This window comes from Anopheles ziemanni, chromosome 3 (assembly GCF_943734765.1).
Source record: "Anopheles ziemanni chromosome 3, idAnoZiCoDA_A2_x.2, whole genome shotgun sequence".
Classification (NCBI taxonomy): Eukaryota; Metazoa; Arthropoda; class Insecta; order Diptera; family Culicidae; genus Anopheles; species Anopheles ziemanni.
In genome coordinates this window covers 70,837,130-70,856,377 of record NC_080706.1, presented here as the reverse complement: position 1 = coordinate 70,856,377, position 19,248 = coordinate 70,837,130, and the positions used below count along the sequence as shown (strand labels likewise).

Sequence of the window (19,248 nt, the reverse complement as noted above, 5' to 3'; positions counted from 1 at the left end):
CGCCATCGCACAAAATGGCCCTTGAAAGCGGACCCCGGACTGTGTTTGACGTCGTTTGCTTTATCATTTCCATGGTTGTAATTGGAATAGATTTCAATGTTTGCGCGAAGGTTATTGACGGATTAAATGAAGCACCAGCGAATGGGACATTGTTTTGGGCATCTTTTCGGCGATGCAATTAGCATTTTAAAGGTTGACCACATCAAGGACACACATTGACATTTCAATGTGATTCCTTGTATCAATGGAACTTGACTAGACGTAACGATATTGAAGTCGTACGCTGATGTTTTCGGAAATTTAATATGATTTACATAAATTAATGATTTTATTTGAGTTATGGCATATTTCACACTCGTTTCATTTTCTCGAAGGAATAATATTTAAGATACAAACCCTCTTTGACCCTCAATATCTATCTCAAATCTCTTTCATCGAATTATTTTTCCTTTTTGGTTATGATATCTTTTTCAATCGATGAACGGAAAAACTCTTGCGACCGCGTCTTCAAAAGCAATCTATTTTGATCAGCCATTCTTCTCGCTACACACCAACCATCCTCTTCTTCAGCAATCCCATCCCATCGTAAAAACAACGAAAAGCCCTTCCAGCAAAAACCCCGGGGGTACGGTCGTACACATCAGTCACATTTGCCTTCTTTTGTCCACCAGCACAAGGCCACAATCGTATCGTAATCGGGTGTCGGTGTGTTGGTAAAAGCAGAACTGCATGCCTTTCGCACCCCGCGTGCTGCACTGTGTCGCCAGCCACTTGAAGCGGTGTGTCGGGGCATGTTGCATGCGCTGCTCTTCCTAATTGCTACCACATTATGGCCAGCGCCGAAGGAAAAACGCACACAACCAAACCGATACCGCTTGCTCAAAACACAAAAAAAAACACAGAAAAGGGGGAAAACAAGAGACGCTAAACGGAAAGAGCCGTATCGCGATTTGACGTTCGGTGCATCCATCGCCCAATAATGCGATGCACATAAACCTCAGACTCGCACGCGCGCCCCCCCCCTGACGGCGGTGGGAACGAGAGCGCACATATGATATCGTCGTCGGCCGTCGTCGGCCGTCGTGTGATGAGTTTTCCGAGCCCAAAAGGAAAACCGCGCCGCCGTCCAAACGGAAAAGACCGGACTGCGCGAGAGGACAGACAGGCGGCAATCATTGCAAGCAATGCTCCACCGCCAAAGGGAAGAGAAGTCAAACGAAGAAGAACAACAACAACAACAACAAAAAGAAACAACAAACCGTCAAAAGTAGGCCGTGACGTCAGCTACAAGTACAAGTTTATAAATATATGCAAGCGCACGGTGGCGGATACTTTCAATCCAGTTTTGACTCCCAAACGGTGCAGATCGAACACAATTACGCCCCACGGTTTGACTTGAGAGTTTGTGCATACTTGTAGGTTTGTGTGTGTGTGTGTGTGTGTATATTTATGTGGTGCGGTGTGGCAACCGAATCGAAAACGAAACGACACAAGAAAAGACACTAAACATCACACGGGGCCCGCGGTTGCTCTTTTTTTTGTTGTTGCTTCTTGGACATCATTGCCACTGCACGGAAAGAAGGGAAAAAAACGCCAAAATCCCGTTGTCCCACACCCACACCCGCCTTCCGCAGCCCCTGGGAAAGGGGAAGGGAAGGGGTGCCGAAAGCGACCGCACCACGACGGGTCAGAGTACGTAGAGTTCGCGCTCGCGGGTACTTGATTATTAGTTGTGAGAGAAGCGAAGAAGAAGAACCACCACGGCAAGAAGACAACGGCAGCAAGAAAAAGGTCGTCCGTGGGGAAGGGGTGGGCGGTGCGCGGGCGCGGGGTCAAATTCTGCGGTAGAGTGAGACGATTAAAATTAAACAAGAGAGCGCAAGAGAAAACCCGCCACCAAACAACACGCCTAGTACATACACCTCATCAAGCCAGAAGAATCGGCGCGAACGCTAATCGGACGTGAAGAAGTGAGCGGAACAACACAATACAACATAAAAACAGAAGTAGGCTGCCGGGGGGGTGGGGTGGAGGGCGAGGTGAGTAGCGAGAGCGCGAAGCGGAGAGTAAACAAACAACCTTGCCTCTCGCCCGCCCTTCCCGCCTGCACCCGATGTGCGGCCCGCGGCTTGCATCTGTTGCGGGTCGGTTAAAGAAGAGATAAAAATTAGAGCGAGAGAATCCTCATCCGTCGCGCGAGTCATCGTTTAAACGTCATCCAAGTGTGTCACATACACCCGTTGGAGTCGCACTATTTCGCCGTCCCCAGGGGGTGAAAGGAAGGGAAATCCATCGCGGCTCATTGAAACACACACACAGCCACACAAACGGTAGCCCGCGCCCCGCGAAGAGATGCCGGAGCGAACACGCGAGTGCATAATCTATCGAAGAGCGGCAGCATAAGTGTGCGGTTTATAATGGTGTAGTGCCTGTTGTTGTTGTTGTTGTTGTTTTTCTCTCTTGCTTCTTGCTTTTTTGGGAAAGGTTAGTCAAGCGAGTGTGAGAAGAATTTCAGCGAGCGGCGGCGGCGACGTAAACAAAAGGGTGCAGCGGCGCGCTCCTTCCTGTGTAGTATTTCCCTCACCCGCGCACCCCTGTGCCCTTTCGCCGCGTGCCGCGGGCGATCAGTAGAGCACCGTCGCGCGTCGTGAAGGCGTGTGCGAACGAGACGGGAAGATTACGAGACGCACACTCATACACACTCATCATCATCCGCATCGCATCGTCGCCGTCGTCGTCATCATAAGCATGCTGTTGTTTCTGATGTTGCTTCGTTAGCGGAAGTGGTGTTGACGCGAGGGCGCGGGGCTCGGGAAGAGCGGCGCGAAGGTGATGCTGGCGGTGGCGGTGGCGGTGGTGTGAATTGTGTGTGGCATGCACCCAAGAGGGGTATTCCGCGCGATAAACGGATCAAAGTCGGACAGTCGTGCAGCAGAAACCGAACCGTTCGAACACGTGCACGGACGACGACGACGACGAGGGCTCGCGCCAAACATTCAGAGAGTGAGAGAGAGAGAGAGCGAGCGAGAGAGAGTAAGCAAAACGAAGACGCACGAAGGGCCTCGTGGTCATAAGTGAGAGCGCGAGAAAGAAACGCGCGAACACGCGTGTTTTGCTGCAATTCTTGCGAAAAAGGTTACTTGACGTCGGTGCGTTTTTCGAGTGAGTCAGTTCACCGTCCGTTGCGAGAGCAAGAGAGCGAAAACCCGGAGTTATCTTCTTGTTCCGATCCGCGCGACGTACTGTGCTTTTTTTTATTTTCTTCTTCTGCCATCCGTTTTGAATCATCGAGACGTACGTGTAGCGTTTCGGAGGGTTTTTCTCGGAATAATATTGTGTTTGTGTGTCGTGGCGGAATTTCGGAGATTCCTGCTTCTCCGGTTGGGCGATATTGAACTGCGCCGCGCTGCATCATCCCCATTAGCATATATACCACCACCGGAATCGTTAGTGTGCTGTGTTGTGTTATGTTTCGTTTGCAATTTTTGGCACATGCATACACTCAAACAGCATCCCATTATTGCTCGCCATTTGCAGTGCAGTTCAGTTGGCGGTTTCGGTAGAACATCATCACCGTCTAGTTGGCGGTTCGAGAGCCAGAACCGATCGGAGTACTCCGTGCATTCCGGATTCGATAGGTGCCGATTTCCCGTTCGTACCTTTCCCCGTTTGATTCATCGTGACGAGCGGATAATCAGCGGCTGAACGGAATATCCGATACGTAGCCAGTAAAAGACTATTCGCGAAGAAAAAAGAAGGTCCGGCTGCTAATGGTGTACGTGCGCGATTCCAACTCGATTCGATTTGATTAGCCTTCCACCCCGTTCCCTCTTCCTGACGCTGGTTCGAAGACGTTAGTCGGTGTCGTTGTTGCGTTGTGTGTGCGTTTTAATGATGAATGGTCGCCGCGAGCATAAGGAAACATATTGAACCACACGGGGGAACGAAAAGAAACACAACAAAAAAAAGGTTACAAACCGAATCGTGTGAGCGCGTGAGCGAGAAAGAGAGAGAGAGAGGGCGAGAAAGGTGGTGCGAGAGCGAGCAGAATAATAATTACGCGGTCCTCCGCGTTTCTTGTGTGTCCAGCGCGGGGACACGGGGTTTCGAAACACATATTCCGGCGCGGCATCGGTAGTCGCAACGAGAGCAGCAACGGGATCGGACGTGGATCTCGGCGTATCGGCAATTATTATCTTCGACCTTTGCTTGGCTGCCGTCCACGACGTCCGCTCGCCGTCATCGCACCATCGAAATAAAGGGCGAATGACAGCGCCACCGCCTGCGTCATTGTGGCAATAACGAGAGTGTGTGCGTGTATATAATATCAATTTGCACGAGCCAAGTGGCGCTTAGTAGGCGCAGCGTAAAGAGAAGAAGCGTAATTAATGGGCAAGTGCTTCGAATAGATCGGTTACGAGTTAACGTGTGTGTGTGGATAGGTTGCCCTTCCGAGCCCTTTTAAGTGGAATGCGAGTGGTATATTATCGAGTCGAGTTGGCTTAATTTTTTCTCGACGTTTCTTAACTTATTTTTTGTGCATTCTACAACCAGGTTGTGCGTGTGTGTCTGTGCTTAATGTGCATCACCTCGGATAGCGGAATAAATGCAACCCTTTTGAGCCAGTGTGTGGTGTGTATGTGCATCCGTTGAACACCTGTTTACATTACAATTGATCAGTGGCCTTGCGCGAGTTTGCATGCATGGTGTGTTGGTGTGCTGTGTCCTTGGCGAGTCGAGCGATTTAAAAGCGCGCGCCTCCTTAATCGAAGTGTGCGTTGGTGCGAACATATCTACCCATCATCCAAAGGAATAAGTGCATACCAGATCGAGAAAAAGTGTTTAGCCTTTGGGGTTTTGTGTTTGTTTTTCGTGACCAAAGGAAGGCGCAGAAGAAACGGTAAAAACGGCGTCCAAAATAGAAACGATGGCGGAAGCCCAGCGGCTGATCGGGATTTCGCTGGCGAAGATCGCCCAATCGCGCGTCTGCCGCGGTGGCGTCTCGCTGCACAAGAACCTGCTGGTCGCGACCGTCCTCCAGAAGGCGCGCTACATCTTCATGGAGGAAGCGTACCACATCGTGCACGGACACTATCTGCAGCAGCAACAACAACAGCAGCAGCAGCAGCAACAGCAGCAGCATCACCATCATCATCATCACCATCATCACCAGCAGCAACAGCAGCAACACCAGCTGATGCAGCAGAATGGTGGATATGAAGGCCACGACTATTCCTCCGATAGCAACAAGTGCAACAGTGTGTCCGAAGAGCATCACTATCAGCATCAACGCAACAGCATGGTGATGGCAGCGGCCGCGGCTGCCGCAGCTGCTGCTGCTGCCGCCTCTTCCTCCTCCGCATCTACTACGTCCACTTCCTCCCCGTCGTCTTCCACCGAGGATGACCTCGTTGATCCCGTGCACGACGGGGGCGATGGTGCGGAGGAGGAGGAGGAGCAAGGGGAGCGAAGTCGCGAAACGTCCGGAAGTTCATCCACCTCGTACTACGAGTGCGATAGCGTCATTCTTCCGACCACGATCGGTGGCCTGCTTCCCCTCGAGCCACTCAACATGTGTCGTAACAACAACAACAATAGCAGTAACAACAACAACAGCAGCAGCTTGTCGGTATCGAAAACGGAGTCGGAAGAGGAAGAAGAGGACGACGAGGAGGAGGAACGGGAGTACGATGAGGAGGAGAAGGAGAACCACCATCCACAGCAGCATGGCGCGGCGTCGTCCCGCGAGGAACAGCAGCGGCATCCCGACGTGTCACATTTGTTCCTGCTGCCGGCGCTAGCACCGTGGATCGGTGGGGCATCATCGGAGGTGGAGGACGTGAAGGACCGTGAAGCAAGTGCCTCGACGAGCGAAGAAAGTGGTGACACGCATAGTTCCGGGGCGTTTTCGTACGCCACCTCGTTTGCCGCCGGCTGCCTCGGGGATGATGAGGAAGAGGAGGATGATGATGATGAGGATGACGATGATGCCACGTGCCAGGATCTTTCCTGTCATCATCGTAACGTCGAGCCGGAAGAACGAACGGAAGGAGGTAGTGTTAATGCGGCGGTGGTACCTTTTAGCTACTTCGATGTGGTACCGCAGCAGCATCCGGATCGTCGTGGATCGGACCGGCGCCGGAGAAGACACCGTACGGAGGGTGATCAGGCGAAGGGAGAGAGTGGGTCGTCCATTATTCCGGCGAAGCGTCGCCGTTCGTCGGCCACCGAATGGGAGCCGGCAAAGTCGGACGATTCAGACCAGCACCCGTTGGCGCTTCTGGCCACCAAACGGATCCGATCGAACGAGGTGCGTCCGGCGGCGTCCGTCGGTTCGTTGCCGTCTTCCACGATCGGGCTCGTTGGCCAGCAGCCACAGTTTTACTCTTCCCCGCACGAAACCATCTGCCCGGGCGATGCCGACGCACTGTCCGAGTGCGTAAACCAGCAGCTCGAGGCGGAAAATCTTACCACCTCCGGCAGTGACTCCAACGGTTCGTGCGCCCCTTCCTCACCGGAGCGCGAGAACCGATCGCCAGATCACCAACAACAACAACAGCAGCCGGAGGAAGCACCAGGAGGGGAGAGTAGCGAGGAGGAGGAAGAGCGGCCATCACCACCGGTAGAACCGGAGTCGGTCGTCGGAAAATCGGCGGTCGAGAGCATCGACCGGATAACGTCGCTCGTGTCGATCTTCAGCTTCGGCAACCTGTCCCGGTCCGTCTCGACGCCCGACTTCTGTGCGGCCCAGGCGCAGAAGGATACCCGGCCCGACACCGGTTCCTTGCTGGCCGGCCAACTGCAGCACCACGGACAGCACGGCTACCTGACGATGACCGTATAACTAATGCTCCTCCAGGCACTGGACAGTAGTGGAGCCGTCGGTGGTGTAAGGAATTACTTCGAGTACTAAGACGTGATAGTAGGTTGTAGGGGTTAATGGTTAAACGCCAACACAAAAAGCTGGAGCAGCAACAGGGAGGAGGAGGAAGAGAATCGAATCAAAACCGCGTGCGACGTTTTGGGTTTTATTTTTAATGTATATATTAGCATTCATCGGAAACAGGAAACTGCAAAGTTTGATGATTGCGATTTTAGTGTGCCTCTAAAGTAACGCCCAAGATAAAATACTATCTACACGTATATAATCCCCTCCCCTCTCTCTCACTTCACCCCATCATTCATTGTAGTTATTCAAGCAGCGCGACGCATAACTGATCGCGCGGTGAGGAGCAGTACAGGGAGCGGCAGGGAGGGAAAGGCACGATCGAAAGATCAAGCACAGGCGAACAGGAGAGATAATTGTCTTTGGTGCTACAACATAACACACACATACACATTCAACCCTAGAGGCAGTGAAAACGGTACTTTGCATGATCACCATCATCATCATGGATGCTCATGCTTCACTGATCAGGAGAAGAAAAAAAGAAAGAGATGAAGCAAAAGCGGGACTAAAAAACCGTCGCGAAAATCGAACAAAAAGGCCAACATACACAAACACCATTCGGAACGTAGGAAGAACCAAAAGCCGAACGGAAGCAGGAGAAACCAGGTGCGCGATAGAAAAAGACCCCCAGAAACGCTAAAGCTAGGAGGAAGAGAAGGGGGAGGGGGGGAGGTGAAAAAGAAGCGTGTACCACCCATCATCCAACGGCAAAAAGCCCCCTCCCAAGATTGGTTGGTAACGTTAAAGTAGGGTTTTCCGGCGAAGAGCAGGGAAGATATTTATTATTGAACATTGCCACGTCGCGAGAAAAAACGGGAAAGGAAAGATAGGGTAGGAGGGGATATGCGGGGGGTAGGGGGACTGATCAACGGACGAAAGCAACTACTCCAGTAGCATCATCATCCCCTTGCTCATGAGGGCAGGGCAGGGTACGACGATGGGGGAAGATGATCGCTATCGCGAGGAAACAGAGAGAAAATCGTAAGCATAGGAAGTAATAGGTGTTTCGATGATTTTTTCTTTTTTTCGATCCGGTGGCGGTTTAGTGCGTCCGAGCTAGAAGCGTGAACTTTATTCATTTTCCGTTTGGCAAGACATTTGAATTGTAGAGAAGACGAGGAGGAATAAAAACCAAGAGAGAAAAAGAGACATACAGAGGTGGTAATCCGATTGCAGCTAACATGTTGGTGTATAGACAACGGGGCGAAGAAAAACACAGTTACGTTACGGGGAGAAGAGAAACCACCCAACCCTGGAGAGCTCTCCCAGAAAGCCACACTCCACTTCAACTGTCTTGGGCATCCTTTCGGGGTGTGTAAAAGTATGCGCCTGTTGTCGCCTGTTTGTGTGTTTCAACGCACACAAAGCATAGCAGAAACGCACCGTCCGCGAACCGTTTGTCAATGGCGAGGGGGACGATTGGCGCCGCTGCTTGGACAGGGCTGGTGCAACTGCACTTTTTTGCTTTCCTTTTTCCCTACCGAAGGAAAGGAGCGGAGGATGATGAGAAGATGAAAGAGCTAATCGTAAAAGCCGCGCTCGCGCGCTCCGACATCGTCTTTGCCGAGGGGTTTTGCATCTCACTGACGCAGACAACCGTGGCGTCCACGCTGATGAAACGGCACGTACGAACGCTGGACATGGGGTTGCACCGGCCAAACTCACTCCGCCATTAACATCGTAAAGGGATTGAGGTTTGTTTTCTTCCGTTCCTCTCGAACACATTTGTTTCACGTTACGTCGCCTGATGAAAGTTAGAAAATCGCGATCGCAAGCGAAAAGAGATGTGCCCACATGGGTTTGGAATCGATTGGGGTCATTTCCGACGGAGAAGGGGATCGAAATGTATTTGATTTTACTGTTTGGACAGTGCGGATGAGCGTGTTATCATCCTTCAGCGATGAGATCAATCATGAAGTAATTTGACCGACAGCAAAAATATGTTTACGACGATCATGACGATCGACTGAGACACAGGACGCGTTAAGCGCCGATGAAATGTGGTGGCAACTGTGGAGAGTTTAACCAGTACGACGTACGTCGTTTGTGTCAGCGTTAGAGGGGAGATTATTCTAAAATTAATGAGACTACCCTAGCACAAACAACACAAGGCGCGATGCTCTTACTCCGTTCAAATGAACAGTATGAGGAAACTTCTTTAGTTGAAACCGATTTTTCTTTTTCTAAATGCACTCGTTTTTTTTTGCATAAAATCTGGGTCTGGCTATTTATCGTTTAGTATTTTAAAATGTTTGGAAAACCCTTGAAGCGACTTTTGTAATTTTTCCTTTGCTATCACTCCACTTTTTCTATCAAACATTCCGATTTTGCCAGCTCATTATGAGAAGGTTTCTTACGTTGTCCACATTTGCTCGGTTACATGGCACTCGACGACGTTAAATGTCATTATGTCTATACGCCCTCCTGTATGCGCTTTTCCCATTCGGACACGACGCCGTCGAAAAAGTGGCCAATTCATTATACAAATACCAACTCCCCTCCCCCTTCGCTGCTTGCCCCCTTCCCCGCTCCGTGCTGTGTCCATCTTTCCGATGAGCGATGTGTGAGCGATATTTTCTATTTTTAACACCGAAACCACCCCGCGCGGTTTTGGTGAATGTGGAATATCATCGCGCATAACGAATCGCGCGGGGTTTCCGGAAAACGGCCCCAAAACGTTTGAAATCATTATTCGAATGTAATCGAGCCCGCGCGGTTGGACGAAAGTGAAGAACTATGGATTCGAGTGTGGGAAAAAGAAGAAAAAAAAACCGGTGTCTGGTGGGGCTCGATCGTCCGTGTGATGCGGGTTTTCCGTTTGCAGCACCACCGCCGCCGAATGTCGATGAACTTTGGCCGGTTTTGGACGAAGCGGATCACCCTCACCGTCCGCCATCAACACGCTTTGGGTTTACCCCGTTCGCGGGCGACAACACATCCCCACAAGCGCGGCCGAAGACGATCGACGATACTTGTCACACCGTTGGAAGAGGTTGAGCTTGGTTAGATGGGTTTGGGACACCCCTTCCATCGCAATTTTCCATCTCGATACATCCTCCATTTGGCCTGGACCCTTTTTCGGTTCGGGTGAGAAACATTTGCTGTAAGTCGGGTGTCTTTCACTCGCTCGATCTCCCTCAGTTTGCTCCGGTTTGGGAGGCGGATTGTGATGGGGGGCTTTTGCACATAATCTTCCCCGTGCGACGCGACGGGTCCGTTTTCCGCGATTTTGAAAAAGTGAAAGTTTACATAAAGGCCTGTGGTCTGCCCAAATGCACACCACCACCGCCCCTTGGAGTGGGCGGGTGGGTGGGTGACCATTGCATCGCTAAAAGCGGGGGAACACGGGCAGGTTAGAGTTTGCGCCACCAAGGAAAAAAACAACAACACCGTTGTCTTATTTCGTGGTTCAGTGCAAACACTTGTATACACTCCTTCGCCTCTGACTCCGCCGAACCCCTCCCTCCGGGGACCTCACACTCCCCTTCGGGTGGGAGTGAGATTACCAAATTGGTACGATTGATTTGTTTCTCCCTTCCATCCATCAAACACACCGAGAGAGACGGAGTGTGGACCGATTATGATCGTGGGGAATATGATTCCGTAACGATTCGATCGATCCGGCCGTAGGGGTAACTTACTTACCTTACCACCGGGGCTGTGGCGCTTTGCATCGGGCCACAGCACGCCTATCGCCACCGTGAGGCGCACGCGAAGGTACCACATTCGCACATAATCAATGCCCTCGAGACAAAGACGGGGTGGGGAACAAACCGGGAACGGGGTTTCTATTGCGCAACACGCGGTAACATTTCTTGTCAGTCTTGTGTCTCTCTAACGCTGATTTCGTTTCATTTTTTTTCTATCGTCCACGAACGATACGTGAGTCTCGCACCATTTTTCGGTGCGACGAGGAGCCCTCTCGCGGCTCCCTTTGGACCTTTGGTGGGGAAGGAATGGTGGTTGGTGGTGGTAGTACATCACTTAACCTAACAAGCCATCCAGTGCGCTTAATCCAAGGCAAAGTAACATTTGCCCTCGCACGAAGGAGGGGGTAATTTTGCCGTTAAATGATTTTGTTATCTCGGGTGGTTTTCCACCCCTCTCCTCTTTCTATGTTCGCTGTCCTCCCTTTCCTTCTCCCGACTTATGCAATCGATCATAAAAAGCGAAATGTTATGCCATGTGCAGTGTTGTGTGGTGTAGTGTGTTGGCGAGACTGTCGTCCGGCAAAAAGCGTGAGCCGTCGAAGACAATTGCACGAACAAGAAGGAAAGGGCACGTTGGGGGCACAAAAACTACATCAGTCAAGCCCGATTGTTGCGGCTCGGGCGACAAAAATGAGAAAAGAAACATAACAATTTAAAATGTTTATTCCATGCGCAACCACGGAAACGCGAACGGCTTAATTAGCGTACACGTACATGTTTTATTTTACTTTCAATCGTTGGTATTTTATGTTCTGGAACAGATTTCAAAATTACTTTGGGCTTTTAACCGGCAGCAACGAATGGTGGATGCCGCTGAAATTATTTAATGTTACAACCCTGTTACTATGCACTATCTTTTCCACTTCTCATTATTGGCTGGCTCTGTTTTAGGAGTCACATATTTATATTTATTTTACACATTTAGTTAAACAAGATAGTTCGCTCTCTCTCTCTTCCACTTTCTCTTCTTATTGGTCCTTAATGGATGTATGGTGCACTATTTTGTGCCGAATTAGAGACTATCGAAACACGCAAGAGACGAAGCAATTAAAAATTGATTCATTTCCTTAGCACACACCATACGTTGTAGGTGAAAGAAGGGTTATTATATTTGCCAGCGGAATGGAAACTATTATAGAATAATCGAAATATCAACTATATGTGGACGGGCGTTTTTGTTTTCTTCTAAGGAGTAGCTTAAGTTCTCTTTAAAACATATGAAGCGATACGATTATATTATATATATTAAAATATGATAAAATATAGAAAACCCACAAGACGAATGAATCGAAACCGAACAGAGTTGCGTAAACTATATTATGACACTACAAGCAAACAAACACATTCTAGCCAATAGTTAACTAAGAAATTTGTTTTCCATTCTACCATCACTACTAGCCGTTAAGCGGAATTACGTGTGTGGGAAGCATGTAAATGATAGTTATTTCTATTTTTTTAAATATTTTTATTATCATTATTATATCCTATCTTTCCTATTATTTTACGTGCAAATGTTTATGTATTGGATTACTTGTATATACACTGCATATTGTAAACGGTATCGTTAGGTATGAAAGAATTTTTTAATATATATCTATATCTTCAAATGGCAACCGAATTGCTGCTAATCGAAAACTGGTTTTCTACTGGTTCTTTTTATTGTCCGGGTTTCGTTTCGCGGGGTTCTGAATAACAGGTGTGCGGCGTGCTTGGTTGATTGGAATAGAATCGAATATCACACCGGGAGGGTAGGATAGGATAGGATGGGAAGGCAACATGTCCGGGATTTATTTCCTTACTGTCCTATTTGCATATCGTTTTGGTAAGTATAGGTTTGGCTTGGTTTTGTTCGCCGATTAAGATGAGCGGCGTGTGGGGTTAACCAATCTACCAGTCTCATTCAACCTGATGCTGTATTTAAATAGGTATTAATAAAAATATCCACTAAATGTAATAATAAATTGAAAATTTTAATAAGTTCAGAATTCATGGTTCATTTTTTATGCTTGTGATCCAAAGCCATGTGAAATTAGCCGTTTCTCACTTGAAAAAAACATTAGGATTGTCGGTTCAAAATAATTATATTGGTTCAAAATCTGTGTTAAGAATATTATTCCATGTTGTATTTTGGTGGGTATAATCAATCAAACTTTCAACGGTTTTTTTCGCAATGAAACACGTGTTGCACTCGTTTATATTTTTGTCATCCAGGTGACCAATTGTGACCAGTTGTAATATTTGACAGCAAACTCCATCGAGAGTAAATAAACCGTTGCTGCAGGGGTTATCTAATAACCGGCGCGCAAGGGTGCCGAGTAGTGATGGGAATATCAAATCCCTGAAGGGGACTCAAATATTTCGACTCAATATCATTCTGTGCTCCGGATCTCTAAATATGTCTGTTGCCGAAAATGCCTATCATTTATTGAATTAATTGAATGATTTATGTAACAAAACAAAAAATCAGGCAGCCTTCATCTCAGTAAATTCATACAACAAGGCTAAGGCTGATTGTCTCTACGTCGACTCGTTACGTGACTGATTAAACTCTCCTCGTGACTGAAGCGAGCCACATCAAATTTAAATAGATTAGGATTAAGTCAACATTGAATCAAATTGAGTTCCAAAGAAAGCAAATCTGTTTAAAAACTTAAGGGAATCAAATCTGATCCAAATCCTTCAAGTGGGATCCAATTCTGTCGAATCCACCAAGCGATCGAATCTTTGAATCTTCTGAATCCCGTTCTGCCAACACTAGTTTCAGAGCATTTGTTTTGTTAATACGAAGGAGTTTGTTTTATTTGGTTTAAACACTTTACTCGTGCTTACACTTAACTAGCGTGTACAATTACAGCACCTATCGATGCAATAATCCAGCGATTCTGGAGACAGCAGTGTTAAATTGCAGCCTGTTGTGAGCTACCATGTTTTCATTGTGCAAACAATCGCACGAAGCGACGGCGGTGGAGTTTTCATTGACATGCCATTTCTTCAATCACAATGAAAAATCTCTCGTTACCGGCGGCGCTAACGTGCTCAAGGTGTACCGGGTCATCCCGGACGCTGATCCGGCTACGAGGGACAAATACACGGGTAAGAAACGGCCTCTTTGGTGTTCATGGAAAAGCGTGTTTACGTTTTACGGTTTATGGAATATGTTTCAGCTTCCCGGCCGCCAAACATGAAACTCGAATGTATGGCATCGTACCGCCTGTCCGGTAACATCAAGTCCATGCAATCCGTTTCGCTGGCCGGTTCGCAGCGGGACGCCCTGCTCATCAGCTTCCCGGACGCCAAGCTGTCCGTGGTGCAGTTCGATCCGGATAACTTCGATCTCAAAACGCTGTCATTGCACTACTTCGAGGATGAGGACATTAAGGGCGGATGGACGGGTCACTACCACATTCCGATGGTACGCGTGGATCCGGACAATCGGTGTGCAGTGATGCTGGTATACGGCCGCAAGCTGGTGGTGCTGCCATTCCGAAAGGACAGCTCACTGGACGAGATCGAGTTGCAGGATGTGAAGCCGATCAAAAAGGCTCCCACGCAGCTGGTGGCGAAAACACCCATCTTGGCGTCGTACGTCATTGAGTTGAAGGATTTGGATGAGAAAATTGATAACGTTATCGACGTTCAGTTTCTTCACGGATACTACGAACCGACGTTGCTGATTCTTTACGAACCGGTGCGAACTTTCCCGGGGTAAGTTAGAGTGAGCTGGGGTGTAATGTTCGTTTACTTTACTAACATAATGTCACCGGCTTTTAGTCGAATTGCTGTACGCTCTGATACCTGCACGATGGTGGCACTGTCACTCAACATCCAACAGCGGGTCCACCCGGTGATATGGACGGTTAATAGTTTACCGTTCGACTGCCTGCAGGCAATACCGATCAATAAACCGATCGGAGGATGTCTAATCATGTGCGTTAATTCGCTCATTTACCTCAACCAGAGTGTCCCACCGTACGGCGTGAGTTTGAACAGCAGCGCAGACCATAGCACAAGTTTTCCGTTGAGTAAGTTCCCACCACATCCAATAGATTCTTTTCTTTGGTTCTTGAAATGTTAATTAATCACTTTTATCCATTCCCTGTTTTTCCTCGTCCACAAAACAGAACCTCAGGATGGCGTACGGATTAGTCTGGATGCTGCGCAGGTTTGCTTCATCGAGACGGAAAAGCTGGTCCTCTCCCTGAAAGGTGGCGAGCTGTACGTGCTGACGCTTTGTGCCGATTCCATGCGAAGTGTGAGAAACTTCCACTTCAGTAAAGCAGCAGCGAGTGTGCTCACGAGTTGTGTAAGTAACCGGAACCCGTAATCAAGACAAAAAATTAGAGAAGATGCATATCTTTTACACTTCTTCACTAATTTGAAGGTTGATTTTAAAATGTTAAAAAGTTAATAATCATAAGGCAATCAGCAATGCAGTTACATTGTTTTTCAATTTACAAATACAAATTCCGTTCCAGATATGCGTTTGCGAAGATGAGTACCTCTTTCTGGGGTCCCGCCTGGGCAACTCGCTGCTGTTACGGTTCAAGGAAAAGGACGAAAGTCTCGTGATAACGATCGACGACACGACCGGAACGGTCGAGAAGGAACCGAAGCGACCTCGGCTTGAGGAGGAAGAGCTGGAGGTGTACGGCAGTGGCTATAAGACGTCCGTGCAGCTGACGAGCTACATCTTCGAGGTGTGCGACAGCGTGCTGAACATTGGCCCGATCGCACACATGGCCATCGGGGAGCGCGTTTGCGAGGAGGATCTGGAAGAACAGACGGAGGTACAGTTTGTCCCGAACAAGCTGGACGTCGAGGTGGTGACGTCGAGTGGCCACGGGAAGAATGGAGCCCTGTGCGTGCTGCAGAGCTCGATCAAGCCGCAGGTAATAACGGCGTTCGGGCTGTCCGGGTGTCTGGACGTGTGGACGGTGTTCGATGAGGCGGCTGGCCGGAAGCCGGAGGAAGGGATCTCGACGCATGCGTTCATGATACTGTCGCAGGAAAACGCCACGATGGTTCTGCAGACGGGCGAGGAGATTAACGAGATCGAGAACACCGGGTTCGCCACGAACGTGCCAACGATTCACGTGGGCAACATCGGCACGAATCGGTTCATCGTGCAGGTGACGACGAAATCGATTCGGCTGCTGCAGGGGACGCGGTTGCTGCAAAACATTCCGATCGATCTCGGCTGCCCGCTGGCGTCGGTTTCGATTGTCGATCCGTACGTGTGCGTGCGCTCGTCGGAGGGACGCGTCATTACGCTGGCCCTGCGCGAAGGGAAGGGCACGCCCCGGTTGGCGGTGAACAAGAACACGATCAGCCCGTCGCCGGCCGTGCTGGCAATCAGCGCCTACCGGGATGTTTCGGGGCTGTTCACCAAGAAGCTGGATGACGTGTACGATCTGAGCGGGAAGGGAAGTGGCGCGTACTCCGCGTACTCGAGCGGTTTTGGCTCGATGAAACCGGAACCGCACATGAAGATCGAAGACGAGGAGGACCTGCTGTACGGTGAGTCGGGCCGGTCGTTCAAGATGACCTCGATGGCGGACATGGCGATCGCGAGCAAGGGCGGCGGTAATGCCGACTTCTGGATGAAGTACATGCACCAGGTGAAACCGACCTACTGGTTGTTTGCGGCGCGCGAGAACGGCACGCTCGAGATCTACTCCATGCCCGATCTCAAGCTCGTCTACTTGATCACCAACGTGGGCAACGGGAACAAGGTGCTGTCGGATTCGATGGAATTCGTCCCGCTGCCGCTCGGCAAGGGCACCTCGCAGGAGGAAGCATCCAGTGCGTTTGGGTCGACATTCGGCGTGACCGCGTCGCTGCTGCCGAAGGAGATTCTGATGGTGGCCCTCGGGAGCTACGGTTCGCGGCCCCTTCTGTTCATCCGGCTCGAGCACGACCTGCTGATCTATCGTGTGTTTCGCTACGCCAAAGGGCACCTTAAGTTGCGCTTCAAGCGCGTCCCGACGAGCGTCACCTGTCCGGTGTTCCGTACCGTTCCGGCGCGGTTAGCCGGCGCGGTCGATCCGGAGCAGGCGGACGGGGACGAGCAGCTGCGCTCGACCAAGGTCCTGTACGAAAACATCTCCATGCTACGGTACTTCGGCAACGTGGCCGGTTACGCTGGCGTGGCGGTGTGCGGCGAGAAACCGTACTTTCTGTTCCTCACGGGCCACGGGGAGCTGCGCACGCACCGGTTGTACGCGCGCACGGTCATGAAAGCGTTCGCACCGTTTAACAACGTCAACTGCCCGAGCGGATTCCTCTACTTCGACGAGCAGTACGAGCTGAAAATCTCCATCTTCCCGACCTACCTGTCGTACGACTCGGTGTGGCCGGTGCGCAAGATCCCACTGCGCAGTTCGCCCAAGCAGATCGTGTACCACCGGGAGAACAAGGTGTACTGCGTGGTGATGGACACGGAGGAGATCTGCAACAAGTACTATCGGTTCAACGGCGAGGACAAAGAGCTGACGGAGGAGAACAAGGGCGAGCGGTTCCTCTACCCGATGGGCCACCGGTTCTCGGTGGTACTCGTCAACCCGACCGCTTGGGAGACGGTCCCGGACACGTCGATCAATCTCGAGGAGTGGGAGCACGTGATCGCACTGAAGAACGTGAGCCTCTCGTACGAGGGGGCCCGCTCCGGGCTGAAGGAGTACATTGCCGTGGGGACGAACTTTAACTACAGCGAGGACATTACATCCCGCGGCCGGCTGCTACTGTACGACATCATCGAGGTGGTGCCGGAACCGGGTAAACCGCTCACGAAGCACAAGTTCAAGGAGGTGATCATCAAGGAGCAGAAGGGCCCAGTGTCGGCGATCGCGCACGTTTGCGGCCTGCTCGTGGGTGCCGTTGGCCAGAAGGTGTACCTGTGGCAGATGAAGGACGACGATCTGGTCGGGGTGGCGTTCATCGATACGAACATCTTCGTGCACCAGATGGTGTCGATCAAGTCGCTCATCCTCGTGGCGGACGTGTACAAGTCGGTCAGTTTGCTGCGCTACCAGGAGGAGTACCGGACGCTGTCGCTCGTGTCGCGCGACTACCATCCGCTCAACGTCTACCAGGTGGAGTACGTGGTGGACAACGCGAACCTGGGCTTCCTCGTGTCGGACGACCAGTGCAATCTGATCACCTACATGCACCAACCGGAGTCGCGCGAATCGTTCGGTGGCCAGCGGTTGCTGCGCAAGAGCGACTACCATCTCGGCCAGCAGATCAACGCCATGTTTCGCGTGCAGTGCGACTTCCACGAGTCGGACGTCATGAAGCGTACGCTCAACTACGACAACAAGCACACGACGTACTTCGCGACGCTGGACGGTGGCTTCGGGTTCGTGCTCCCGCTGCCGGAGAAAACCTACCGCCGGCTGTTCATGCTGCAGAACGTACTGCTCACGCACTCGCCGCACACCTGCGGCCTCAATCCGAAGGCGTACCGGACGATAAAGCAGACGCGTAAACTGCCCATCAACCCGAGCCGCTGCGTGGTGGACGGCGATCTGGTGTGGAGCTTTCTGGAGCTGCCGGCGAACGAGAAGCTCGAGGTGGCCAAGAAAATCGGCACGCGCATCGAGGAGATCTGCGCCGACCTGATGGAGATCGAACACGTGACGCATGCGTTCTGAGCAGGCAGTTGCCTGTGCATGTGAGTTGCATGCACGGACAGTAACACGTGAGCTGGATGAATTACACAATGGTACACATTTAAACTAAAATAATTGTAATTTTATTATTTAACCATGTGAGAAAGGGTGCAGGGGTAACAGGGTTGGTTTACGGTGTGATTCAATTCTCAGACAACTTCTACAATCTTAAACCGTGTTGGTGTGTTCAATTGTCATGATTAACTTTATTGGAGTATAATTATCATACGTTTAGCATCAGTTAAGCAAATTCGTTTCGATGAAGACCCGTCGCCGAAGACAATAACCGAACATCATGGAACTGCCGAAGATCATGACTCGAATGGTGGTAACATGATGACGATGTATTTACTTGGATTTAGATAAAAATATTGAGTAGAGGACATGAATGTTAATAAAAACATTTTCACGTGTGTTTTTGCTATAAAGCACCAAAAGTATCAAAATATTAAAATTTGTGATAAAAGGGGCTCCAAATGATCATGCACCCTGGCAATGCGGAACGTAGTTTATCCATGGCCGCATTTGTTATAGATGCAAGATGATAGATTTTAAGTTTGTGGAGCGACGGAAACACTTCAGGAATCAGTAAGAGTTGGTTGTCATTAAGCTGGTATACCATGAACCGGAAGTAGAACGCATATCCAATTGAAATAAAAAGAGAAAAGTAACATTAGCATAGTTCAATCTTGAAGTCGATGGTCGTTTCCTTACCGTCTTGGATGCTATGGATAGTTCATTGATTTTGTTTGATGGAATACTTTGAAACAAATTATCGGAAAAATTAAACAATTTCAATTGAACAAGATTAGGTAGACGATCCAAATACCGCAAACATTCATTAGGAATCTGGAAAACAGTAACACATGAATCAACTTGTTAATACAACATTCTCCATTTTAAATAAGATTGCGAAGTT

General features: G+C 49.9%; 2 protein-coding genes across 2 annotated transcripts; both read left to right on the top strand.

Annotated features, from left to right (window-relative positions):
• The first annotated feature begins 4,649 nt into the window (after positions 1-4,649).
• LOC131285392 (uncharacterized protein DDB_G0290301-like) lies at positions 4,650-7,575 on the top strand. Its single transcript, XM_058314247.1, has 2 exons — positions 4,650-6,482; positions 6,540-7,575. Exons 1-2 carry the CDS (start codon positions 4,928-4,930, stop codon positions 6,842-6,844), a joined length of 1,860 nt encoding a protein of 619 aa, XP_058170230.1. The 5' UTR covers positions 4,650-4,927; the 3' UTR covers positions 6,845-7,575.
• A 6,008-nt stretch (positions 7,576-13,583) lies between these two features.
• On the top strand, positions 13,584-18,313 carry LOC131289495 (cleavage and polyadenylation specificity factor subunit 1). The gene is made up of 5 exons (XM_058318770.1): positions 13,584-13,752; positions 13,824-14,364; positions 14,431-14,681; positions 14,781-14,962; positions 15,135-18,313. Exons 1-5 carry the CDS (start codon positions 13,584-13,586, stop codon positions 18,309-18,311), a joined length of 4,320 nt encoding a protein of 1,439 aa, XP_058174753.1. The 3' UTR covers positions 18,312-18,313.
• Positions 18,314-19,248: the final 935 nt, after the last annotated feature.